Genomic DNA, 27,950 nt, shown 5'->3' with positions numbered 1-27,950 from the left:
TGGTTGATGGACGCAATAAGGTCATTTACTATTGCGTCTCCTTCAGGTGTCTCAAGATTGAGAGCAACGTCAGGATCAGAGCCCTGATCTGCGACCTCCGCTTCATCCTCCAGAGAGTCCTCATGCTGAGACCCTGAGCAGTGTGATGAAGTCGAGGGAAGTTCCCAGCGAGCCCGCTTAGCCGGTCTGGGACTGCGGTCCGTGTCGGAGTCCTCACCGTGGGACCTAGGAGTCACCCCAGGAGCACTTTGCTGCTCCAACCGAGGGGGGCCTGGGGGCAATGATTCAACAGTGCCCGGGGCCTGTGTTACCGGTCTGGACTGCAAAGCTTCTAGTATCTTAGCAGACCATCTGTCCATAGACTGAGCCATGGATTGTGAAAGTGACTCAGAAAGTTTCTCAGCCAACACTGCAAACTCTGTCCCTGCCACCTGGACAGTGGAAGCCGGTGGTTCTACCTGAGCCGAGGGTCCCACCAGTGCCTGAGGCTCCGGCTGAGTGAGAGCCACAGGGCCGAGCATTGCACACAATGAGGGTAGGTGGAACCTGCAGGTAACATAGCCGCACAAGAGGTACAGGTTGCAAAATAAGCCTGTGCCTTGGCACCCTTGCTTTCTGCGGACGACATGCTGTTGTCTCCTCTCAGAGCAATCAGTGAGGGTATATAGCCAAAAGCAAATAATGCGGCCGAACAGAGCAAATGTATACAACATATAGATATATATATACACTTCGGCACCCAGGGGGGCCAGCACCTGGTAACCGGTGCAGCTTACCGACCGCCCAAAGCGGTTGTGTGTCCACCAGATTCCCTGCCTGGGCCCCCAGAGCTGTTCTGAAGTTCTCCACCGGCAGAAGTGATTATAACAATGGCTGCCAGCGTTCTCAGAGGAGGAGGGAGCCGTGGGCGTGACTCAAAGTGCGGGAATCTGGTGCCCCACAGTGCTCAGTGAGGGGGAGGAGGATACCTAAGTATGCTCCAGCCCTCACCGCTGACGTCCAGTCTAGCGTCCCGCCCTTACCCCTGACTGGCAGGCCCGGGGGCGGGAGTATATGGTACTAGGCCGCAGAAGCCGGGGACTAAAGTTAATAACGCGGCCGGCAAACAGGCGCGGTCGGCGCGGTAGTCCCGGCGACACAAAACGCACAGCAGCCGCTGCAGCGTCTGTTACACAGGCGCTCTATGCGCCGTCCCCAAGGGGACACAGAGTACCTCTGAGAAGCAGGGCCTGTCCCTGATGATACCCGGTCTCCTGTCCGTCAGATTCCCCCAGGGGCTGCGGAGGGAGTCCGGTCCCAGTGCATGGTGACCGGTTAGGATCCCACTTCTCCCAGAGCCTCTAAGGGATGGGGAAGGAAAACGGCATGTGGCTCCAGCCTTTGTACCCGCAATGTGTACCTCAACCTTAACAGCACCGCCGACAATAGTGGGGTGAGAAGGGAGCATGCCGGGAGCCCTGTGGGGGCCCTCTTTTCTTCCATCCGATAAAGTCAGCAGCTGCTGCTGACTAAAATGTGGAGCTTGCGTGAATGTGTGCCTCCTTCAACACAAAGCAAAAAACTGATGGGCCCGTGATGCACGGGAGGGTGTATAGGCAGAGGGGAGGGGTTACACTTTTTAAAGTGTAATACTTTGTGTGGCCTCCGGAGGCAGAAGCTAAACACCCAATTGTCTGGGTCTCCCAATGGAGCGACAAAGAAATATCAGTACCTGCATCCTAAAGCACACCCATCCGTTACAAGGAAACTTACTGTGTGGGATGATGGCAGAGAAAACTGCTTCTCTATAAGGTAAAGCTGCATAGCAGTCCAATATGTCCAGTAAGTATCCAGAATTCTGATGCTCTGTAACTGGCCATCCTCTCTTTTTGAGGGTTCTTTGGCTGTCAGCATTCTGCCAGTACTATAGGTGCATGAACCTTCTTTCCCCAATTAAAGGGAACCTGTCACCAGCGCTTTTTCCCTTATGAACTGTGGCCACCACCAGTGAGCCATTATATACAACATTCTAGAATCTAATATATAAAGCTCAGTGTGTGTGTGTGTGTGTGTGTGTGTGTGTGTGTGTGTGTGTGTGTGTGTGTGTGTGTGTGTGTGTGTGTGTATGTGTGTGTGTGTGTGTCCGCTAAAGGAATCCGCACCGTCGCATTTGCAAATCACAAAATGTTGCACAGACACTCCATGTGACTCAGGGAACGTCAGACTATGTTTGGGAGGGAAAATTTAACCCCACGCTTTACAGTTACTCTCCAAAAATCCTGCATCTATTACATTGAATGGAGCTGGGAGCTGCAGGATATTAATAGCAACTGTCAGTGGTTGCTATAGGAACAAAATAAACTGTGTTAGTATAAGAAGCTTATTCGTGAGGCAATAAGATGTCGGTGGGGAGACGGATAGAGAGAGACAGAAAAAGACAGACAGCCCCGGGCAAAGAGACAGCCCCGGGCAAAGAGACAGCCCCGAGCAAAGAGACAGCCCCGGGCAAAGAGACAGATAGACTGATACAAATACAGACAGACACAGAGATAGAAACAGACAGAGACATAGACACAGACATACAAGGAAAGAGACAGAGACAGACAGCGACACACATACAGAGACTGGGAGAGAGACAGAGAGACAGTTACTATCCCAGGCAACGCCGGGTACTACAGCTAGTACTGTATATAAGAGCAAAGGCCCGCTCTGTATAAAATAAAAAAAAAACTTTATAAAATACTCACCTAGGGGCGGTCTGGTCTAATGGGTGTCGCTGGGTGCGGTTCTGGCGCCTCCTCTCTCGACTGGGAAGAAGAAGGGCGGTGATCACAGCAGTGTAGATGATACAGCCTATGACATCCACACAGGTCGGCATTGCGCTCCTACGCAGGCGCACTTTGATCTGCCCTGCTGAGGGTTAAGCACAGTACTATAATGCGAAAGCGTGAGGAAAGGCGAAATACCGCCAGCGCATGCGCACTACAATACTTTGGTCTGCCCTCTGCAGGGCGGATCAAAGTGCGCATGCGCAGGAGCACAATGGTGACCTGTGTGGATGACATAGGAGGAGTCAAAACACACTGGGCTTGGAAAAAAAGGACAACGATCACAGCAGAGAGGAGGTGCCGGACCGAGACCAGTGACACCCATCGGACTGGACTGGGTGTTTTTTACGTTATACAGCACAGCCTGGGATCTTTATATACAGTATTCTAGAATGCTGTATATAAGAGATCACTGGTGGTGGCCGCAGCTCGTAAGGGAAAATCCTGATGACAGGTTCCCTTTAACCTCGCATGAAGGTTTTAAAAATACACAGCAACAGGAGAAAAAAAAAGCCTCACAACACGTCCCGTCGGCCAGATGAAAACCGCCGCCAGCAGACCATGATCAGCCTATTAAGCAGACACACAGTGAAACATAGGGGAGGCTATATAATTTTCCTATATATCTGGGTCTCTCGGTCATACCCTTATCTGTGCTGAATAATTGCACCGTCCGCCTACAGAGAAAAGCACTTGCAAAGATTGGTGCAGATGCCTGTCGAAAAGCACAGCAACAATAAAAAAAAAAAAAAAAAAAGACAGGAGCATATTGAGCATCTTGCAAGGAGCCGCTGCAGTAAGTGGCTTGCATAATACATCGGCATTAAACAGGTGAGTGTGTAGACGGAGCCGCGTTACATTTTCATCCCATCAATGCTGTCATGGCAACAGAGAATTATCCCGGCGGTGGCACGCTGCCAACCATCTTCCCTTTAATATGGGCTGCAGTCTGTGAAGGCAGAAATAAAGGTGAATGATTCCTGGAGGCTTTCACCAATCGCGCCTGTGTAGTATCTCATAACCTAATAAAGCAGAATGACATCTATAAAGAAGCGCCGGCGCTCGCGATGTTCCCACACAGGACGGCCGCGATCCTCGCTCTGGGAGACATTGCGATTGATGATTACTCGCGGCACAATCTCGCTGCCGCCGTGAGATCTGTAGGACGGCTCCGCGTTTGTGCATTATTACACAGTGTGATCTGTGCGCGGGGAGCCATTATAAAAGCGCAGACACAGGCGCACGTCTACACGTCTCACCAAGACCACCGGGAGCCGGCAGACTGGGGTCCATCAAATAGGCGCGGCTTCCATCTCCGCATACCCTACTGAGACTTTCCAACTGGTCATACAGGCTGGGGAGAACGCGCCAACGACCCCCGAATGACGTCACCCCACATTTTCTTCCACTGCCTGATCGGATGGATGTTCTAGTGGCAATGTCATGGATCAAAAACGGGTACTATGACTTTCAGGGGACCATTTCTGGCCACTTTATTGGTCCCCGTCGACCCTACAGAGACTTGGTCACCCACCCAAACACTAAATGATGCAAGTAAACTGTCATGGGGGGGGGGGGGGGGGTGTTGGAAGATTTAGCTGCTGAAAAAGCATATGCTTTATGTCCAGAAAATACTCGGTGCACCCTTGGCACGGCCCAGAGGTCTCTGCACCACATTCTACCCCCAGGATTGGCATCACATGCCTCCGAGCAGCTTGACTGACAGCGCTCCTTACCTAGAGCGAGCACTACCTGAACAGAATCCTCCTGCTCACTCACTGCTCTGTGCCAGTCATTGCACTGCCCATATATCACAGGATCCAATTAAAACTGCTTGTTCTCACCCACAAAGCTCTCCACAGTGCGGCACCCCCCTACATCTCCACACTTATCTCCATCTATCACCCCACCCGTTCTCTACGCTCTGCAAATGACTTTCGTCTAACATCCACACTAATTCGAACCTCCCACTCCCAGATCCAAGACTTCTTCCGAGCTGCACCAATCTTCTGGAACGCTCTACCCCAAGAAGTTAGGACGAATCACAACTTACTCCGCTTCAGACGCACCCTAAAAACACATCTTTTTAGGGCGGCCTATCACACTCCCTAGCCAAACTAAATTCACACAGTGCCTCTACAACTTCTCAGAAAATAACCCCACGTCAAACTCCATGGCACCCAAATGCATCTCAAGGCTCTGGCCAACTGGTCCAGGAAGCCATCATCTATCCCCCATTTCCTTGAGATGGTTGGATTGTCATTGTAAATAAGCACTTGTACCTTGCCCCCCCCCCCCATCTCATTGTAGATTGTAAGCTCTCACAAGCAGGGTGATTGGTGCATTGGTGCGCGTTTCTGGATGCCAGAGGAGTCTGTTCAGGCAGCGCTCGCTTCAGGTAAGCGAGCACTGTCGATCGCTATATAGGGGGGGGACCAAGTAATGCAAATCTGGGGCTGGAACGATGCACAGAGATCTGGACCATGCCAAGGGTTCATCCTACTTTTGACTACACTAAGGCGGCTTTCACACATCTGTTTTTTCCTGTGCGGCACAATCCGGTGCTTTGCAGAAAAACCGCAATCGGTTTTTTTTGCCGCTGGTTGCGTTTTTTTTGCATAGACTTACATTAGTGCCGCATGGGCTTGCGTTCCGTCCGGCTTTTGCCGCATGCGGCAGATTTAGCCGATGCGGCGGCCGGATGGAGCGTTGCCTGGCACGTTTTTTTGTCCGGCAAAAAAAAAAACGCATCGCACCGCATCTGGCCGATGCGGCGCGATTTGCAATGCATGCCTATGGCCGCCGCATGCGTTTTTTTCTACCGTGCATGCTCAGTAGCCTGCCGCAAGCGGCAAAAACCGGACGGGCCACATATGAAAAAAAACTTATGCAAAGGATGCGGTATTGTCGCAGCATCCGTTGCATAGGTTTTAGAGCCGGATTGGCCGGCTCTGCTAAAACTGGAGGTGTGAAAGCAGCCTAAGATACTTTTTTTTTTTTTTTTTATAGTGGCCTAGTCCCTTATATAACTCAGTTTAATCTCTATTGTGGGGACGATTTACAAACTCCTTTTAAGAGCACCGCTGCAGGCAATCACTGGTTTCATCTCCATGAATGACAAGGAGTGCTGAGGTCAATGATGATGTCATCGCTGCATGACAAGCGAGGACATCCGATCGGTGGTCCCAGCCACACAAGGGATTTTTTTGATTTTTTTTTAATCCAGGACAACCCCTTTAAGAAGTATTCTGTAATTAGATGTTTGCATGTGATGGAGAAGGTGGAAAAAGCTGGTGACGTCCCTGATCCTCATCAGCATTCCTACTCCGCAGAGATCGGCCAGAAAAGAGAGCGCAAGGAGTTTTTTTTTATATTAACGCCACTAAAACCTGTATAAAGGGGCTTCTAAATCCCTTTGCGCCACATGTACACATAGCGATAAAAGAACATGACTTATTTGCATGGAAAAATTATTTCCACATTTGCAAATATTTTTGCATGTTTACCCTTCGCCAACCAACATCTGATAATGCAGGAAAGCAGATCAGAGCCAAATCTTCACGTGTGCCGAGCCGGTGAGGTTTAGGAGCGTAATACATCCTGGTTGTGCCCATGTGAGATGAGATGCAAACCTATGCAAATACTTTTTTTTCTGGAGCCGGAGCGCAAAAGTCACAATTTAGTTGACTAGATTTTTCCATTCATTCAATTGAATTCTTTAACTAAAATAGGAAGGGGGGGGGGGAGGGGGTGTAGAAAAATGTCCTCAAGATTTTACTCATTCTTTAGTCACTCGCTGGATCACCTGTCAGGAAAAATAAATGAATAAATAAAAAAGGAAAATGTTTAATTCAGCAGGTTTCCATATTGAGCTTGTGAATGTGCAAATAGCAGCGATACGGTCTGCGCAGGAACCACTGACCCGAAACGGACAGCAACACAACGTGGCAGGGCTATAATGTGGTTAACCAGATCAAACACCTCCCAAAGTCAGATCAAGAACAATGCGGGGAATTGGCAGTTTATTAAATAAATAAATAAAAAATAATAAATAATATATATATAAAAAAAAAAAAAAAACACACAATAATAGTAATAAAATAATGGTATAATAGAAATATATTATATACACTGTGTGCAGAATTATTAGGCAAATGAGTATTTTGATCATGATACTTGTTATACATGTCGTCCTACTCCAAGCTGTATAGGCTTGAGAACCAACTACCAATTAAGTAAATCCGGTGATGTGCATCTCTGTAATGAGGAGGGGGTCGGATCTGTGTTTTTCCTCATTGACTTGTATTAGCGCCAGATTGTGCCGGTTGGCCTTGCGTTGCATGCAGTGTTCGCCGGATACAGCAAAATTTCTTCGTCCGGCTGCCGGAAAGGAAGCCGCATGGAACGTTTTTTGTCTCCGGAAAAAAAACGGACCACACCGGATCCGGCATGTTGTATAATGGAAGACTATAGGTGCCGGATCCACTTCATCCGGCATATGACGGAATCCAACGACAGATCCGTTTTTTTTTTAACTGAGCATGCTCAGTATCACAACGGATCCGTCAAAAAATGAAAGGAAAGCATGGAAAAAACTGATGCGACGGATCAGTTTTTTCGCCAGATCCGTTGCATCAATTTTTTCGCCGGATCGTGCCTGACGGCAAAAACTGGAAGTGTGAAAGTAGCGTTAACAGTAAAAACACGGAAATCAAAACACCAGTTTTCATCGTTTGATGCTTTTTCGTAGCATTTTTCGGCGCGGATCACGTGTGTCCTGGGTCTGCAGTACAGGTTTGATAAAGTTAGTTTTAGTCACAAAAAAACGCTTCAAAAAACAATTTTCACCTTTTCTTTCTATGGGTGATAAAAACAATGCAAAAATAGCCCAATATTTGGTAGGGGAAATGCAAAAATAGCCCAATATTTGGTAGGGGAAATGCAAAAATAGCCCAATATTTGGTAGGGGAAATGCAAAAATAGCCCAATATTTGGTAGGGGAAATGCAAAAATAGCCCAATATTTGGTAGGGGAAATGCAAAAATAGCCCAATATTTGGTAGGGGAAATGCAAAAATAGCCCAATATTTGGTAGGGGATGGGGTATAAACATAAAAACGTATAGATTGTGATCATTATAATTTCTACTTTGCTGTTCTGTTCCTACTTCATCAATAATAATTCACAGTAATCTTACAGAGACACGTGATCTAAGAGAGTGGGGGAAAAAAAAAAAAAAAAAAATGCGGAATAGTCAGCATTCCTCCAAGAAAAGAATGTATGTCATGCAAACAAAAAACACAAGACTAAATCTGCGGAAGACAAAAAGGAAGTCCATGATCACAAGGGACAGTCCCAGACATAAAACAATACACTAGTTCTCGATACGGTCATACAAATCAAACAATACAGTCCAGAGATAAGTTACCAGAGGTCCCCAATACATTTCTATGATTAGGAACATGTGGAGATTTCGCACTGTCACCCTTCTGTGATTTTCTTGTGCGGCAGCATTTCCAGCCGCCTGTCTATGCAGAGAACTGACACATTTATAGCCTTTTGCTGCAGCTTCCCTGCACAGCAAGTGCTCTGGGTCCCAGTGTGTAGAGGAAAATAAAATAGTGAAGACGGACTTTACGATTCTGGAGAGTCTAACTTCTAGGACTGGAAACAATCCTAAATTTAGGGGTTGCAGCATAGCCCTATGAAAGTGAATGGGGTCCGGGGCTGCTCCCTGCTTACTCAAGAAACTGGAAGAGAAAACTAAAAAAAGGGGGTGCAATGCTGAACCAGCTTCAGGATCAAGGATCATAAAGCATAATCTGATTTAGTACAGTACACCCCACATGAACAGGGCACTCCTCTATGCAGGAGTACTCCAACACAGACTTTTGGAAGCGAAAAAGGTTCTATGGAGTTTCAAAAAAAGAAAAAGAAAAAAAAAAAAAAAGAAGTTGATGCCCCCCCCCCCCCATGCACCACTATAAAAAAGGCAAAAAATAAAAATAAAAATAAAAAATTACAATTTTATATTACAATTAAAAAAAATAAAAAAAAGATTGTAATATAAAATTGTAATATTTGTAATTTATTTTTAAAATTGCTACTTTTTTTTTCTGCCTTTTACAGTAATGCCTGGTGGCATCGATTGTATCTTTCGTTTTGAGACCTCATAGAACCTTTCACTTCCGAAAGTCTGTCAAACACACATACATTTAAATTATAATTATAATATATATTATTATACCCCACACACACACACAGACACACACACAAAAAAAATTGAATGGTGTGTGTGTATATAATATATTACCGTATTTTTCGGACCATAAGACGCACTTTTTTCCCCCCAAATGTTGGGGGAAAGTTGGGGGTGCGTCTTATGGTCTGACTATAGGGCTGCGGCCGGGAATGAGGGTGCTGCGGGTCATCGGGGGCACGAGCAGGCTGTAGCAGCGCCTGCTCGTGACCACGTGGGCCCGCTCATTACATATGCACGCCTATCCTCCCGCCCATTTCTCAGTGCAGAAGCCGGCGCTGACAGGTGGGCGGGAGGACGAGCGGGGACGAGAAGGGACGCGCGCATAGCAAAGAGCCGGCCGCATGATCACCCCTGGCAATTACAGCCTGGAGTGATCATGTGCGGCTGTATTCACTGCCCCCCGCGCGTCATCAGCGCGGGGTGCAGTGAATCAGTACACTCACCCGTCCCTGTGTGTGGAGCCGTCCCCCTGAGGCACGCGATGTCTTCCTGTCTGTGCCGGTCAGCTGATCGGCACAGACAGGAAGACATCGCGATGCAGCAGGGGAACGGCTCAACACACACAGGTCAGTGGCGCAGAGAGGAAGATGATCGGTGCTGCAGGGAGTGAGGAAAAGGTGAGTATAAACGTTTATTTTTTTTCTCTGTGCTATAGGATACAGGCCATATACCAGGATGGTATATGAGCACGATGGGAGTATATGAACAGGATGGGGGGTATATGAACAGGATGGGGGGTATATGAACAGGATGGGGGGTATATGAACAGGATGGGGGGTATATGAACAGGATGGATGGGGGAATATGAATAGGATGGGAGTATATGAACAGGATGGATGGGGGAATATGAACAGGATGGGAGTATATGAACAGGATGGGGGTATATGAACAGGATGGGGGTATATGAGCAGGATGGGGGTATATGAACAGGATGGGGGTATATGAACAGGATGGATGGGGGGGTATACCAATAGGATGGGGGTATATGAGCAGGATGGGAGTATATGAACAGGATGGGGGTATATGAACAGGATGGGGGTATATGAACAGGATGGGGGTATATGAACAGGATGGGGGTATATGAACAGGATGGGGGTATATGAGCAGGATGGATGGGGGGTATACCAATAGGATGGGGGTATATCAATAGGATCGGGGTATATGAACAGGACGGGAGAATATGAGCAGGATGGGGGAATATGAGCAGGATGGGGGAATATGAGCAGGATGGGGGAATATGAGCAGGATGGGGGAATATGAGCAGGATGGGGGAATATGAGCAGGATGGGGGAATATGAGCAGGATGGGGGAATATGAGCAGGATGGGGGAATATGAGCAGGATGGGGGAATATGAGCAGGATGGGGGAATATGAGCAGGATGGGGGTATATGAGCAGGATGGGGGTTTATAGCAGGATCATATACAAGGCAGGAGGATCATTACCAGGATGGGGTACCTTAGTAGGGAATTTGGGGACATTACCCCCATAACAGTGTCAGCAGCAGATCCTCGCCCCATATCAGTGTGTCTTGACCACATTTTTTGCTTAAAGTTTTATTTTCCCATTTTCCTCCTCTAAAACCAGGGTGCGTCTTATAGTCCGGTGCGTCTTATAGTCCGAAAAATACGGTATATACACACACACACCATTCAATTATATATAATAATAATATAATAAAATATGTATGTATATTATATATATATATATATATATATATATATATATATATATATATATATATATATATATATATATATATATATATATATATATTACACAGTTAGGTCCAGAAATATTTGGACAGTGACACAAGTTTTGTTATTTTAGCTGTTTACAAAAACATGTTCAGAAATACAATTATATATATAATATGGGCTGAAAGTGCACACTCCCAGCTGCAATATGAGAGTTTTCACATCCAAATCGGAGAAAGGGTTTAGGAATCATAGTTCTGTAATGCATAGCCTCCTCTTTTTCAAGGGACCAAAAGTAATTGGACAAGGGACTCTAAGGGCTGCAATTAACTCTGAAGGCGTCTCCCTCGTTAACCTGTAATCAATGAAGTAGTTAAAAGGTCTGGGGTTGATTACAGGTGTGTGGTTTTGCATTTGGAAGCTGTTGCTATGACCAGACAACATGCGGTCTAAGGAACTCTCAATTGAGGTGAAGCAGAACATCCTGAGGCTGAAAAAAAAGAAAAAATCCATCAGAGAGATAGCAGACATGCTTGGAGTAGCAAAATAAGCAGTCGGGTACATTCTGAGAAAAAAGGAATTGACTGGTGAGCTTGGGAACTCAAAAAGGCCTGGGCGTCCACGGATGACAACAGTGGTGGATGATCGCCGCATACTTTCTTTGGTGAAGAAGAACTCGTTCACAACATCAACTGAAGTCCAGAACACTCTCAGTGAAGTAGGTGTATCTGTCTCTAAGTCAGCAGTAAAGAGAAGACTCCATGAAAGTAAATACAAAGGGTTCACATCTAGATGCAAACCATTCATCAATTCCAAAAATAGACAGGCCAGAGTTAAATTTGCTGAAAAACACCTCATGAAGCCAGCTCAGTTCTGGAAAAGTATTCTATGGACAGATGAGACCAAGATCAACCTGTACCAGAATGATGGGAAGAAAAAAGTTTGGAGAGGAAAGGGAACGGCACATGATCCAAGGCACACCACATCCTCTGTAAAACATGGTGGAGGCAACGTGATGGCATGGGCATGCATGGCTTTCAATGGCACTGGGTCACTTGTGTTTATTGATGACATAACAGCAGACAAGAGTAGCCGGATGAATTCTGAAGTGTACCGGGATATACTTTCAGCCCAGATTCAGCCAAATGCCGCAAAGTTGATCGGACGGCGCTTCATAGTACAGATGGACAATGACCCCAAGCATACAGCCAAAGCTACCCAGGAGTTCATGAGTGCAAAAAAGTGGAACATTCTGCTATGGCCAAGTCAATCACCAGATCTTAACCCAATTGAGCATGCATTTCACTTGCTCAAATCCAGACTTAAGACGGAAAGACCCACAAACAAGCAAGACCTGAAGGCTGCGGCTGTAAAGGCCTGGCAAAGCATTAAGAAGGAGGAAACCCAGCGTTTGGTGATGTCCATGGGTTCCAGACTTAAGGCAGTGATTGCCTCCAAAGGATTCGCAACAAAATATTGAAAATAAAAATATTTTGTTTGGGTTTGGTTTATTTGTCCAATTACTTTTGAGCTCTTAAAATGTGGAGTGTTTGTAAAGAAATGTGACAATTCCTACAATTTCTATCAGATATTTTTGTTCAAACCTTCAAATTAAACGTTACAATCTGCACTTGAATTCTGTTGTAGAGGTTTCATTTCAAATCCAATGTGGTGGCATGCAGAGCCCAACTCGCCAAAATTGTGTCACTGTCCAAATATTTCTGGACCTAACTGTATATATATTATATATATATATATATATATATATAATATTTCTAGACCTAACTGTATATATATTATATATATATATATATATATATATATATATATATATATATATATATATATTATATACACACACATACAATTTTTTATTTATTTCTCATATATATATTAAATGAATAAATAAAAAATTGAATGTGTATATAATAATATATATATACACACACACACATACATATACGCACACACACAAACGCATTGAATTTTTTATTTCTTTTAAAAAACACATTTTCCCTCTTATTCTAGAAAATCATCTAAAATTTCCCAGCAGAAGTGTAAGGCTATGTGTCCACGGTAGAATGTACCTGCGGATTTTTCTGCCTGAAAATCCGCGACTTTCGCGGCAAATCCGCACCCGCGGATTTGCCGCGGATTTTTTTTTTTTTTTTCCCCATTCAAAACCAAAAATCCGCACCAAATCTGCACCAAACAATTGACATGCTGCAGATTTTTCCGGATCAAAATCCGCGGCAAATCCGCAGCGGAAAAATCCGCAGCATGGACACAGCATTTCCAAAATGCCATTGAAATGGCTTGGAAGTGCCGCTGCTGCAGATTTTCGGGAAATCCGCGGCAAAATCCGCGCAAAATCCGCGCAAAATCCGCAGCGTGGGCACATAGCCTTAGTGTAATCAGGAGGGGAGACGACAAGTCCCCCGTCCTCCGCGCGCTCTGTACAAATCTGCGCCTCAGCTCTCCTGTATGTAAACATGACATCCGCATTAGTCATACAATCACTCTAATGGAGCAATTAAGATAAGATGCCGACTAGAACGTTAATTATTCATAGAACTGCAGAAAAGAAAAAAAAACAACACAACCCGCTCACACTTTCTGACAAGCTTAGAACACACGACAGAGCGAGTGGCCGCACTATACAGGTGCCCGGCAGAAAAGACCCTCCTGATGGGGCCGCAGCAGATCGGGGGGAGCAATGGTACTAAACTAAAGCTAACCATAGACTCACATCTGCGTGGTTTATGCCGACTGGTCTCGTTGTCTCTGGTAGCCAATCAGAACTCAGCTTTCTGGTGTGAAAAAGCACTGGAAAAAATGAAAGCTGTACTGTGATTGGATGGATCCTGGTTTTGTGAGTTTTTGATGCTACACATTTTCACAGCATCAAAAACACAGCGTCCTACAGTTCCCATGAAGTGGATGGAGTTATAGAACTCTCCTGTGCTTCTTTTTTACTCAGTGTAAACCGACCTGCAGTGCGGGTTTCAAATCCGCAATGTGACAAATTTCTCTCGTGGCAACGTTGAGGGGGTTTTTTTTCTGCAGATTTTTCCTATTGACTATTACATGCGCGGAAAATCTGCGGAAAAAAAAAAAGTAAAAAAAAAACACGGACGTTTTTAGTACATTTCTGCAGTGTCTCTCATCATATCAAAGTTTTGTCAAAACCAAATGCCGGGAGGGATCATAAAAAAAAAAGCAGTTTTCTAAAACAAGACATAAAAAAAAAAATGCAACATCAAAAACACGTCAAAAAAATAAAAAACAAAATGCAATGAGAAAACGCAAGTAACTTAATTTCAATAAGTGCAGAGATTCTGCCAAAAACGCACCAACCAACAGATTCTGCCAAAAACTCATTGTGGGAACATAGGCTTAAAGGGGTTATGCACTACTTTGACAACACCTTCTCGTTCCCCTTGTTCACCCCAGAAAAATTAAGCCAATACGCCCCACCAGTACGGCCACGGTCGCGGCAATGTCTGAAGCTGCGTTCCCGCCCCAGCCTCACCCCCAATCAGAGCTAGCTTCTGTCTCCCCGCCTTGTACGTTTGAGTAGGAAGTCAGCGCTGCGCTCACATCCTGTTCAAATGTCCAAAGGCGGGGAGAAGGACACCGGGCGCTGATTGATCTCGTGGCTCACGTGTCATAATATCACGTGGGCCCCGGGAATGCAGCCTCAGACATCGATGGAACCGCTGCCGCATCGGAGGAGAATATAGACATTTATTTTTACAGATATGAACTAGGGGAATAAGTAGGTGGTTATCCAAGTAATGCACAACTCCTTTAAGCAATGAAAAAGAACAAGCTTTGTGGCAGAAACAGCTTTACTATATATATTCAGGGCATATATTCAGGGCTCATTCAGACATCAGTGAAACCATGTCCGAGCCACGGACCTCAATCCACGGACCGGCAGCCGGTCTCATAAGCATATGAAGAGGGTGCACAGTTCAAGTCAGCAGACACGTGGCAGAACCGTGGATTGAGGTCCGTGCTCGGACATGGTCACATGGATGAAAAAGTAATTGCTGAATGATCCCTTACATACAGAAATCCCACCAGATACGCCTCTGTAGATGCCATTTTGCTGGAATCCGTTGGACATACACACATACAGGTTCTGCAAAATCATTTACTGAAAATGTATGGACTAGTGCTGCCCGTTACATTATCCTATAGTTTCTTTGTTTGTAGCTTAATGATATACACCAACCTAAGGCTCTGTGCGCACGTTGCGTATTTGCATGCAGTTACGCTGCGATCTGCACCGCAGCGTAACTGCATGCATCCTGCGTCCCCAGCATAATCTATGAAGATTATGCAGGAGCTGTGCGCACATGGCGTATTAGAGCGCAGCGCTCCGGTTGCTGCTCAAACCGCGCGTTCTTAGAAGTGACATGTCACTTATTCCGTGCGCTCAGCATGCAGCCCCCACTCTGTCTATGGGAGGGGCTGCAGTCAGAGCGCATGGAATCGGCTTTTTTTTTTTTCCATTACGGACTCTTTCTGCAGCGATTTGAAGCGCACGTGTGCTGTTCAAATCGCTGCAGAAAATTCTGCAGGGACAGAACGCAACGTGCGCACATAGCTTAAGAGACGCCAAATAGCCTGGAATAATAGGACACAACATGTTGGAGGCTTTTCTTTGTGTAGTGTGATGTGAACAGCTGTCTAAAAGTGGGTTCACATTATCTATTTTTTGGGGGGGGGTCTATTCTCGATATAACGTGGGCGGTATTCAATTTAAAGGGCTAATATGGGTCCGATTTGAGTGGAGCTGGCCGGGGTCAGGTCTATAGATTTCATCTGGCCGTTTAGTACGAGCATCAGGTTTGGCGCAGCTGTCCCGTTCATTAGGATACCTGCTTAGACATCCGGACACATGACGTCCCCGGCCAAAGCAGAACTGGGTAACCTCTTTAAAATGGTTTTACAACCGCAAAATCATACTGTTTTGTTCGCATTTTGTTGGTAGCACACCCCTTTGACTCTTAGGTTCGCAGTCAGGGAACAAGACTTTTGGATGTGTAGAAGAGATACCGCCATCCATTGCCCAAAAAATAAAATAAATTGGGGGCTAAAATATCATGTTTATTCCAAACCTTAAAAAGTGAAAAAAGTTGAAAAATTCTTCGACACCATGTTCAGTCTACGCGTTTCGAGCAGTATTTGCTCCTTTTTTTCACCATGATGAAGGGCAAAGACTGCTCAAAACGTGTTGACCGGGTGTCGTGACTTTTTTTTTTTTAACTTCCATCACTTTTTAAAGTTTGGAAGAAACCAGATGTATTAATCTTAAAAAAAAAAAAAAAAAGAGTTGTCAAGCGAACGCCGGCTTCTTTTCTACACCTTAATGGACGTCCACTAGAGCCTCCGAGCACCACACCCTAGTAGACTATCCCTCATACTGGTGAGCTGATGTGAATTTTTCACTTTTAACAAGAGTTTTGATCTCTTTGTTGGCTGATCGCTGTCTATTTATAAGGGCCAATGACTGGGAATTAACATAAATAAAGTATTTACTAATTATCACCCCGCAGTATAAATGTTACAAAGATCCTTGAGCATATCCAGAGGCGATGAGTTAAGGAAGTCAGATCTCAAATAGTAAAACTCAAACATCCGCCTGTAATGCCGAACATGTGCCCCGGCCCTGAACAGATCGTTCCTGCCTGTAAGTGACTAGAGAGGAGCGAGACGGAGGGGGTAGGCTTGCCCCGTGGGGGGGGGGGGGGGGGGGGAGGGGGAGGTATTGGGGGTGGCCCCTGCTCGTCCTGCCTCACTTCCTACTTCTCTATTTTCAAACACATAGAAAGCATGGCCGAAGGGGTGTGTGCTCCAAAAGGTGGGGGGGGGGGGGGGGGTGCGCCTGCCCTGCCTTTGCAAACAAAGCACAGAAATAACTCATTACTGCTACAGCAGGAATTCATGCCAAAACTATGAAGCAATCCAGCGAGAGCCTGCAGAAATATTTATGGCAATCCCCGTAACCAATCCTCAAGGAAGACGCAACAGCTGCAAACTACTGCACACTACGACTTATTCTTAGCAAGTTCTGCACGGTTTATACCGATTAATTCCGCCAGTGATACTTTATAAAATGATAGGATATAGATACCTACGCAGAATTCATAAAAAGGGAACATTTCAGGATGATGATTAAACTAGTGGTCGTGATCCAAATAAGAGGGAAGTGTTATTGTAATACTATGTTCCCAGTGTGGAGAAATCCAGCGTAGAAGTCACAGGTAAAGGAGCCTGGAGGTGCACGGACCCGCTTTCTCGCTCCTCGACATCTCTAAATGCCCCGAATTATTCTGGAAGGGACGCTCAGATGTTGATTTGGCAGCGTTACCAAGGCAGGTAACACATCAGGAGGAAGACGCGAGAACCCAGACAAAAGGCCAAATGGCCAACAATATCCTAAGGATACGATCACATGGAATTTTTAATTCTGCAGAGTTTTCTGACAATAAAAACGCCAAGTTTTTTTTTTTAAGAGGATTTGGATAGTTTATGCTCAGTGGCCACGTGCACATGGGGTATTTTGAGCAGAAACAAAGGAAAAACTGGGGGGGGAAGGAGGAAGGGAAAAACTGGGGGGGGGGGGAGGAGTAAGGGAAAAACTGGGGAAAGAAGGAAAGAAGGAAAGAAGGAAAGAAGGAAAGAAGGAAAGAAGGAAAGAAGGAAAGAAGGAAAGAAGGAAAGAAGGAAAGAAGGAAAGAAGGAAAGAAGGAAAGAAGGAAAGAAGGAAAGAAGGAAAGAAGGAAAGAAGGAAAGAAGGAAAGAAGGAAAGAAGGAAAGAAGGAAAGAAGGAAAGAAGGAAAGAAGGAAAGAAGGAAAGAAGGAAAGAAGGAAACTGCCTGCCCATACCCAATTTCTGCACCACAACTTATCGTATATACTCTAGTATAAACAGAGTTTTTCAGCCCATTTTTCTTCTTTTATGCTGAAAACGTTCCTTCGGCTTCTACTCGAGTAAGGGTCCCACAAAAACTTATTCTCACCTGTCCTCCGTTCCTGCGGTGTCCTCTTACCGGCTTCTTGCGGAGCAAAGGCCCATAAACATGACAGATTGCGTCCGGTGCAGGGGCTGCCGCTGTTGTCTGCGCTTTACTTCAGCTGAATGCTTTCCGGCATGAAGCAAAGCGTTGAAGACAACAGCGGTGGCCCCTGCACCAGCCGCGATCACCGAGGGGGTCTATGTGCCTGCGGTCCGCAAGAAGCAGATAACAGGAGACCGCCGGAACAGAGGACAGGTGAGAATAGTGTCTGTCTGTCTGTCTGTCTGTCTATAAAGGCATAATAGGGAACAAGAAGGGGACTGGAATGAGGACATTACTAAAGGATGGGCAAATTACTACAAAAGGTGGGACAAGGATGGACACATTACATTTTATTGGTATCTTATTATTTTTTAAATTTAACATTAGCTGTTGCAATTCCCACTTTAGGCTAAGGCTATGTGCGCATGCTGCGTTTGGGTGCAGTTTTGGTCTCAAAACTGCATGAATTTCCTTCCCAGCAAAGTCTATGAGATGTTATTTTGGTTGTCCGTATGTTGCAGGGTTTTTTTGCTGCGTCTTTGTGGTGACCAGAAAGATGCAGCATGCCAATTCTTTTTGCGTTTTTTACCCATTGAATGCATTGGACAAAAACGCAGTAAAAAAATAAATAAATAAATAACGCATTGCATGCATGCAATTTTTTATGCATTTTTCCAGTAGGTGCGTTTTTGTGCATTTTGGGGGGGGGGCAAAAAAAGCTACATCTTTGTGGTCAGAAAAAAAAAACGCAGCGTCCGCACATAGCATTAAACTCGAGTGGATAAGTCTACCCAGTTTTTTGTGGTAAAATTAGGTGTCTCGGCTTATACTCAAGTGTATACGGTACTCAAACCCAAATCTGAGGAGCATGAAGACCCCATTGAGTGTAGACCCCTCTTTCCCTAGCAATCAGGGATAAAAAGAAAATTCCTGCCAGCATTAAGAAAAGAAAAAGGAGAAAAAAAAACAAAACATACACAAGACATGGAAAAGAAAATGCCGCTCTATCAAAAATAGATTTTTTGCGTTCCAGATCGTTATTGTAAAAACAATAATCTATGGTAAACAATCTTGGCGTTTTCTTATTAGTACGGCACTAAATAAACCTAATTTTAGTATCTAATTAACTGGTGACAAAACAACACATAACAAAATAAAAGCGGCAATTAAATTAATTACAGACGCAAAAACCCGTATGGAAAAAAATAGGTTTTCACAGATCGCTGCGAGCACCAAGCGTTTGGTCTCCATGGAAACAGTGTTCTAAGAACGTAATCCATACTCTGCCGCAACGATCCGACCTCACGAGTTCATTCACTGGGTGTCTATACCAGTCACCTGAAACCTGCAGCGCTATAGTTGTGCAACTACAACCTTCCCCCCCTCCGCAGCGCGGCCTGCCAGCCTCGGGAGTTGTGGTTTCATCCTCTATAGTTTTACAATAGAGCCACAGTTTGCAGATGACTGGGAAGAATGAGAATAGGACAAGAAGTGTCCTTAAAGGGGTGTTCCCAGGGTGGCGCCACAAAAGCGCAAAGTCTACGGGACTGACGGAAAAAGTCAACTCCATCCATCTCGTAAACTTTACGGTTCCTTTCATACATGTTTGATAGTCCAAGTATGAACGGTGATGCATGGACCAGCCCCGGGTCTCTGGAACAGAAGACTACATCTTCATAGGAATGTTGAATCTGAGCCACGAAACGAGGGAACAGTCCACACATCGCGTTCTGCACCCCAACCATTAAATCGAGCGGGAGACCCCAAGGCTCAATTTAAAAAAGGTACATGGCACTTTAGTTATCATGACAGGCAGAACACCCCTTTAAGTAGGCCATGCGTCTTGATCCTTCTTCCCACATCTGCAGTAGGGGAAATAGTTGGCGGCAGATGATCGGCAGCTCCCGCCAGCATTATTGGGCTCGGCTGACAATCATCTCATGGGTATGGCCATCATCAGGCCAGTTAGTGGGGGGGGGTTGACAAACTTTCACAGATCTCAGTCTTCAAATTTCTATATGATATGTTGAAGCAAATAAGATAGGAGCACAAAGAAAAGGAAAAAAAAAAAAAATATTTAGAGACCCATCAGATGCAAGAATCCTGAAACCCTGACCCGAAAAGAAACAAGCAGATGGCAGATTGAAGTGATAATTGCTCATTAAACAAGCACAAGTGCCCAGTGCCGGAGGCATTAGCGGGGGGGGGGGTATAAAAAAGTAGTCCACAAGAAAAAGCGGAGAAATTGATTGCCAAAACCAGATTCCATTAATGTAGCTAGTTTATATGGGCAATTACAACAATTTTCCATAATCTCTCCATGGTGTGATGAGCGGGCATTACCATGCTCGGATGCTTGTAACTAGTGATGAGCGGGCATTACCATGCTCAGGTGCTCTGTACTCGTAACTAGTGATGAGCGGGCACTACCATGCTCAGGTGCTCTGTACTCGTAACTAGTGATGAGCGGGCACTACCATGCTCAGGTGCTCTGTACTCGTAACTAGTAATGAGCGAGCACTACCATGCTCAGGTGCTCTGTACTCGTAACTAGTAATGAGCGAGCACTACCATGCTCAGGTGCTCTGTACTCGTAACTAGTAATGAGCGAGCACTACCATGCTCAGGTGCTCTGTACTCGTAACTAGTGATGAGCGGGCACTACCATGCTCAGGTGCTAGGTACTCGTAACTAGTGATGAGCGGGCACTACCATGCTCAGGTGCTCTGTACTCGTAACTAGTGATGAGCGGGCACTACCATGCTCAGGTGCTCTGTACTCGTAACTAGTGATGAGCGGGCACTACCATGCTCAGGTGTTCTGTACTCGTAACTAGTGATGAGCGGGCACTACCATGCTCAGGTGCTCTGTACTCGTAACTAGTGATGAGCGGGCACTACCATGCTCAGGTGCTCAGTACTCGTAACTAGTGATGAGCGGGCACTACCATGCTCAGGTGCTCTGTACTCGTAACTAGTGATGAGCGGGCACTACCATGCTCAGGTGCTCTGTACTCGTAACTAGTAATGAGCGAGCACTACCATGCTCAGGTGCTCTGTACTCGTAACTAGTAATGAGCGAGCAATACCATGCTCAGGTGCTCTGTACTCGTAACTAGTAATGAGCGAGCACTACCATGCTCAGGTGCTCTGTACTCGTAACTAGTAATGAGCGAGCAATACCATGCTCAGGTGCTAGGTACTTGTAACTAGTGATGAGCAGGCACTGCCATGCTCGGTACTCTTAACGATTAGTCGGACGCTCGGTCAGGCGCGATTTGTGTACTGAGTGTAATAGAAGTCAATGGGGAACTTGAAGATCTTGCGGAAAAATGCTTCAGTCCCCCACTGGCTTCCATTATACTTGGGTACTCTAGTTGCGCTCATCCGAACGTCTGACTACTTGGTGTGCTCACTCATCAGTAGTTACGAGCATGAAGTACCCAAGCATGGTAGTGCCCGCTCATCACTAGCTATGAGTACTTAGCATGGTAGTGACTGCTCATCATCCCCAGATTATTATTATTATTATTTATTATTATAGCGCCATTTATTCCATGGCGCTTTACAAGTGAAAGAGGGTATACGTACAACAATCATTTCATTCCACGCTTCATTAAATCACATCCTCAGTGCCTGGATAAGGAATAAAGCTGCAACATTTTGGGATCAGTAACGTTAACCTGATCATCAAGTGCCATGGCCGAGCCAAAGAGAAATGTACAACTGGTCACACACACAAAACACATTTTATTTCCCAATTGCTGTTCTACTACAGGGAATTTTCTGAATGGATAAGAAAGAGGCTAAAAGGAGTATTCCCATACCATAAAGTGAAGCCATTACCTAATAACTGGGGAGGGTCCAACTTCTGTGACCCCCAGCACTGAGCTGCCCTTTGTTACTTTTTGCCAGCACAGTTGTTATGGGGGAAAAAAAAAAAACAAAACACTTTCTGGTAAAGCAGCGCCGTGACCCTTCATTCTCAGTATCGAGGCAAGACCCCATACATCTGCATTGTACATTACACAAGGCAGAGGCAACATTCATCCTCTGATGTTCGTTAATCCACTTTTATTACATGGTGTCTCCAACACAATTCTATATAAAAAAAAAAAAAAAAAAAAAAAAAAAAAAAAAAAGAGCCAAAAGGACTGAAAGACTGAAGTAAACACTCACTCATCTCCATCGGGACACATTCCTGTGGTTTCATCGTATTTTGTACAATAAACGTCCGGGCTGTAGTTAAACGTGCCGTCTCGTCTTCGGATGGGTCTGCGACGTCGTTGGTTTAAGAAATGCCAGTGAAAGCAGGTGAAGGGTCTATGCTGGGTACATTTGTGCTGCAAAAACAGCGGGCACTGCTCGGTCCGAAATTCCTTAAGATACCTTTAAAAAAAAAAGGGAGTAGAGAAAAAGTTAAAAAAAATAAATAATAAATAATAAAATTATTGTTAATTATTTTATAAACTGTAACACATCAAGGGTTAAATAATTTAATTTCTCCATGTTGACTTTATTTTTTATTTACAAATTATTAATAATAATAAATAATAATAATAATTTGTAAAAAAAAAATAAAAAAAGTCAACATGGAGAAATTAAATTATTTAACCCCTGATATGTAACTGTCTACAAATAAATTATTAATTATGATTTTATAGACTGTTACATATCAAGGGTTAAATAATTTACCGTAATTTCTCCATGTTGACTTTATTTTTTATTTACAAATGATTAATAATAAATAATAATTTGTAAATAAAAATTAAAAAGTCAACATGGAGAAATTAAATTATTTAACCCCTGATATGTAACTGTCTACAAAATAATAATATATTATTAATTATGATTTTATAGACTGTTACATAAAGGGTTAAATAATTTAATTTCTCCATGTTGACTTTTTTATTTATTTACAAATGATTATTAATAATAATAAAAATAATCATTTGCAAGTAAAATTTAAAAAAAAGTCAACATGGAGAAATTAAATTATTTAACCCCTGATATGCAAGAGGCTATAAAATGAATAATAATAATAAAAAAAACACAACACGGACACTTAGGCTATGTGTCCACGGTAGAATGTACCTGCAGATTTTTCTGCATGAAAATCCGCGACTTTCGTGGCAAATCCGCACCCGCGGATTTGCCGCGGATTTACCGCGGATTTTGATGCAGATTTTTTTTTTTTCCCCCATTCTATACCCAAATCCGCAACAAATAATTGACATGTTGCAGATTTTTCCGCATCAAAATCCGCGGCAAATCCGCAGCGGAAAAATCCGCAGCATGGACACAGCATTTCCAAAATGCCATTGAAATGGCTTGGAAGTGCCGCTGCTGCAGATTTTCGGGAAATCCGCGGTAAATCCGCGGCAAAATCCGCGGTAAATCCGCAGCGTGGGCACATAGCCTTAGGGAGATATAATAAGCAACGTGTCAGAATTCTTACATACAAAAAAAAAAAACTGGCGTTCATGCTGTGCCCCAAAATTAAGTTTACACAATTTTTATGTTTTACTAGATAGCTTTAAAGGCTGTTCGGACAATGGACGTAAACCATAATCCACATCAGAAAGTGGTAACTGCTGTATATTAATAAGAGAAAGAAAGAATAGTCTAATTATGAAACTTTTATTTTTAGCACTCTGCATTGTACTATTCATCTGTTGCTCCTCCTGGAAATGTATAGACACGTCACTATTACCATTCCTAATGTTGCAAGGGCATGTCCAACTAGTCTGAAAGCGGCAGCGCTGATTGGACAGCTTCAGACTGGGCAGGGACACGCCCCCCCTAGTACATCAAGATGTCACATTGTATACGACATTTCCAGGAGGAATAACTGAGGCGCAATGCAGAGTTATACAAAAAAAGATACTCCTCTGAATTGTCATGTCATTGGGAATATAAGTTTAGCATTATAATAAAGGGAGACACGTCAGGATCTCCTACAGACCCTCTTTAAGACATGGCAAGTTCTTGCCATATTGCCTCCTGATAGAAATATGTCAGTATTCATTGACGTTTATGTGAAATGTTGGATAGTAGACGATGTGCAGTTAACGGTTTCTCTTACGGTGCCCATACATTCTTGAAAACTGATGTGTTTGTCTACCACCATAGACACTCCCCCCCCTCCCCCACCCCAAACTCGTGCACTTTTAGGCTATGTGCGCACTAGAGATGTGAAGTTTCTCGAGAAAATCTTCTCGAGAAACTTCTGGGAGTGAAGATTTGCTGAACTCCGGAAAAAATCCGCGGCAAAACCGCATGCGGATTTGCCGCGATTTTCCCGCGGGTGGTTCCCTGCGGATTTTTGCAGGCTGTACTGCAGAAATCCGCGGGATACCTGCGGATTAATGGACATGTTCATTTTCTCAAGAAACTTTCTCGAGAAACTTTTCTCAAGAAACTTTCTTGAGAAAAATCCGCACCAGTGCGCACAGCTTTTTTTTTTTCTCATAGAATTTCATGGGAAATGTCTGCACAAAGATTGCAGACATTTCTCAAGAAATTTCCGCGGCAAATCCGCGGGTAAATCCGCGGGTATTTTGCTCTAGTGCGCACATAGCCTTAGGCTATGTGCACACAACAGATTTTTGTTCTGCACAACAAAAATTTTGTTTTAGCAAAAAAAAAGCTGATGAAATTTTTTATTTTTTTTTCAAAAAGTATGTTTTTATGCTTCTTTTCATCAATTGAGTGTATGCACAGAGCCTTGGCCGAGCGTGCATTCTTTCTGAATGGGACAAGCAGCTGTCAGACAGACATCGATGCAGACAGCCCATTTCCCCCTACGGATCAGGCATGTTGTAATTCAACATGCCCAACCTTCTTTTCTAATAATAATAATAATAATAATAATAAAATAATAATAATATTTATATAGCGCCAACATATTCCGCAGCGCTTTACAATTCAATACTACAATTCTACCAATTTGGGGTTGGAGTGTAAAAGTTAGTACACCCTCAGCAGATCCAGCCTGCCCTGATCTTATGTATATGAATTGTGTTTATCCTGATGAAGGCGTATTTAACTCCAAAACGCATTGAATAGAATTACTCAAGCACCAGCGTTCTCCTTTGTGGACAGCAGCACGGCTTTTAACCCTTCATCTCCTGATCTGATGTGCGTGAGAGCTTTCATCAGCTATAAGGTCTTGGTAAAATGGGGCTACAAAATGCTGGAAAATACAGAAGGGGGGCTGCGCTCCTCCGCCGTCATCCTGCCATAAGTTATGAGCTTTCCACAAAATGACAATCGGCATCCCCGAACCCAAGTGCCGATGCTAGACGAGGACATGGAGCGGTGGTGGACGGCCGGCATGCAGAGCTCACTGACCGGGATTGGAGTTTGCTCCGATCCCAGCAGTATAACCTCAACAACGTCATTGTCAATGGCGAGGGGGCCACTGTCATCGCACATGGGGACCCCCATTGTGTGCGCTGATTATACACCTATGAAGCCGGGCTATAGCTTTAGTGGGGGAGCAGTGTATGGACCCCCTGCAGTAAGCAGATCATAATGCACCAGACCCCACCCCCCAAAAAAAAGTTATAGCTCTTGGAAAACAAGGAGGGAACATTGCAATATAAGAGGGGCCCCAAGGGCCACATGATCATATTGCTCCTCTGTGTTTTGTGGAGGACTGGCCACATGTGCCACATTACAGCAGCAGCTGCCATCATCCAGGGAGCGGAGCCGCATGTTCTCCACCAGAGGAATGTAGCATAGAGATCAATGGGAGCACAGGTGACAGAGCAGCAGAAGTAGCGGAGGGGCCGGGGAGGAGGGGGACGCGGCTGCAGATCGCTGACATTCTGCGGAGAAGGAGGGAAAGGCTTTTTATTTAAAGGGAGCAGCCGTCCGGGAGTGAGCAGGCGCCGCTCGCAGCGCTATTCTCAGACGAGCCCTGCGCTCTAGCGGAGCGCATCACACAGCGAGGAGGGGACTACCTGCGCTACGCAACCAACGTAACGGCTCTGCGAATACAGACGGGGCACGCGAGCGACGGGAAGAAGGCGCCGGAGCAGCGGGAAGCGGCCAGAGACGTGCGGGGAGCTCCGGAGCCGCAGCCGGACACACACACAGCTCCACCGACCACAGCGCAGGAAAACAGCCCGCTCCTCACATGCCCAGACACTGCCGCCACACCCGCCCCCTGCACCGGGAGCCGCCGCCCGCTCCGCGCCCGCCACTTACGTGTAGTGAGTCGGTTTCTCGGTCTGCGGGGAGCCGCTCAGCGCCGTTTTCGAAACCGACGGCATTTTCAGTCAAAACAAACATGAGCGCATGCGCGGGAATCCGAGAGAGCCAGCTCTTAGCCACGCCCTCCACCCTTGAGTGACAGAACCCGCCCCCGGCTGCTGCCCTCTGAGTGACAGCATCAGCTAGGACCAGCCCACTTTCTGGGCAAAAGCTCCGCCCACAGCCTCTCCTCTGGATACGGTAATTTGAGAGGGAACTCTGAACCACGCCCCCTCATGTCTGACCCCGCCCCTTTGTGTTGATTGTTGTGCCGCGCAGCTCCAGACTCCTCTGTGCAGTGAGACGGTCACTGACACGGGTCACAGGTCACTGTCACGGGTCACAGGTCACTGTCACGGGTCACAGGTCACAGTCACAGGTCACAGGTCATGGAAAAGTCTGCATTTTAGGCTATTTAGGTGGTTATTTGGGAGTTTCTTCTCCACACAGAATAAAAGTGGTTGCATTAGGACTGATGTGCCATTTTTGGGACTTTTGGGGGCAAATACTTAAAGGGACAGTCCACTCACCCCACCAGTGCAGATAACTGTCCCCTTTTGAACTGATATGGAGGTGACTTGTGGCCACTACTCCATTCATTTCCTATGGGACTGCCGGAGACCGCCAAATACACGGCTCCGTTACCACAAACCCCCCCCCCCCCGTATTCAGGACTCCACCGATCCGTAAATGATCATTTTAGTTGATAGAAATAGTCCTTTAAAACCGCACCTGTCACCAGATTTCACAATGCAAAGCACATATAGATCTCTTAGACCTGATGAGGCTGCTGTATTTACTTTAAAAAAAAAAATTCTAATTCAGAACAGATGATAATCCTTTATGGAAGTTTAACTCAAATGTCCTTCCAGCTAGCCTGATAGCTCCTCAGCGTCCCTCCTCCCTGCTGGGCTCTCACACTGCTCGGTACAAGCTGCAGCTGTTAGCCAGGCAGGGTGGACGGAGGCAAAATACGCATGGACTCCTGAGTAGTGATGAGTGAGCACTAATACACTAGGGTGCTTGGTACTCGTAACGAGCATTCTGCCGCTCAGATTGCGCGACTTGTGTGCCGAGTGTAATGGAAGTCAATGGGAATCTCGAGCTTTTTTCCTGAAGATCTTCCGAAAAATGCTCGAGTTTTCCATTGACTTCCATTATACTCGGGTACTTGGGTCGCACCCGTCCGAGCTTCCAACTGCTTGTTACGAGTACTGAGCACCCGAGCATGGTAGTGCCCGCTCATCACTAGTTACGAGTACCGAGCACCCGAGCATGGTAGTGCTCGCTCATCACTAGTTACGAGTACCGAGCACCCGAGCATGGTAGTGCCCGCTCATCACTAGTTACGAGTACTGAGCACCCGAGCATGGTAGTGCCCGCTCATCACTAGTTACAAGTACCGAGCACCCGAGCATGGTAGTGCTCGCTCATCACTAGTTACGAGTACCGAGCACCCGAGCATGGTAGTGCCCGCTCATCACTAGTTACGAGTACTGAGCACCCGAGCATGGTAGTGCTCGCTCATCACTAGTTACGAGTACTGAGCACCCGAGCATGGTAGTGCCCGCTCATCACTAGTTACGAGTACTGAGCACCCGAGCATGGTAGTGCTCGCTCATCACTAGTTACCAGTACAGAGCACCTGAGCATGGTAGTGCCCGCTCATCACTAGTTACGAGTACAGAGCACCTGAGCATGGTAATACTCACTCATCACTAGTTACGAGTACTGAGCACCCGAGCATGGTAGTGCCCGCTCATCACTAGTTACGAGTACCGAGCACCCGAGCATGGTAATGCTCACTCATCACTAGTTACGAGTACTGAGCACCTGAGCATGGTAGTGCCCACTC

At 45.5% G+C, this 27,950-nt stretch overlaps 1 protein-coding gene and 1 long non-coding RNA gene across 2 annotated transcripts in view; one reads left to right on the top strand and one right to left on the bottom strand.

Moving 5' to 3' along the window:
- The window catches only part of UNKL (unk like zinc finger), a 113,071-nt gene extending 86,938 nt beyond the window's left edge, over positions 1 to 26,133 (bottom strand). The window contains exons 1-2 of the mRNA XM_075318084.1: positions 26,051 to 26,133; positions 22,016 to 22,225 (exon numbers count right to left, since the gene is read on the bottom strand). Of these exons, the coding sequence (XP_075174199.1) occupies positions 22,016 to 22,225; positions 26,051 to 26,115 (275 nt within the window). The 5' untranslated portion in view covers positions 26,116 to 26,133. The remainder of the gene's footprint in view (positions 1 to 22,015; positions 22,226 to 26,050) is intronic.
- Positions 26,092 to 27,950, top strand: part of LOC142245409 (uncharacterized) — a 28,240-nt gene continuing 26,381 nt past the window's right edge. The window contains exon 1 of the long non-coding RNA XR_012724771.1: positions 26,092 to 26,296. This is a non-coding gene — a long non-coding RNA (uncharacterized LOC142245409). The remainder of the gene's footprint in view (positions 26,297 to 27,950) is intronic.

Source organism: Anomaloglossus baeobatrachus, chromosome 7 (assembly GCF_048569485.1).
Source record: "Anomaloglossus baeobatrachus isolate aAnoBae1 chromosome 7, aAnoBae1.hap1, whole genome shotgun sequence".
In the NCBI taxonomy this organism is placed as follows: Eukaryota; Metazoa; Chordata; class Amphibia; order Anura; family Aromobatidae; genus Anomaloglossus; species Anomaloglossus baeobatrachus.
Note: the sequence above shows the minus strand (reverse complement) of the source record. Positions and strands in the feature narration are given on the sequence as shown.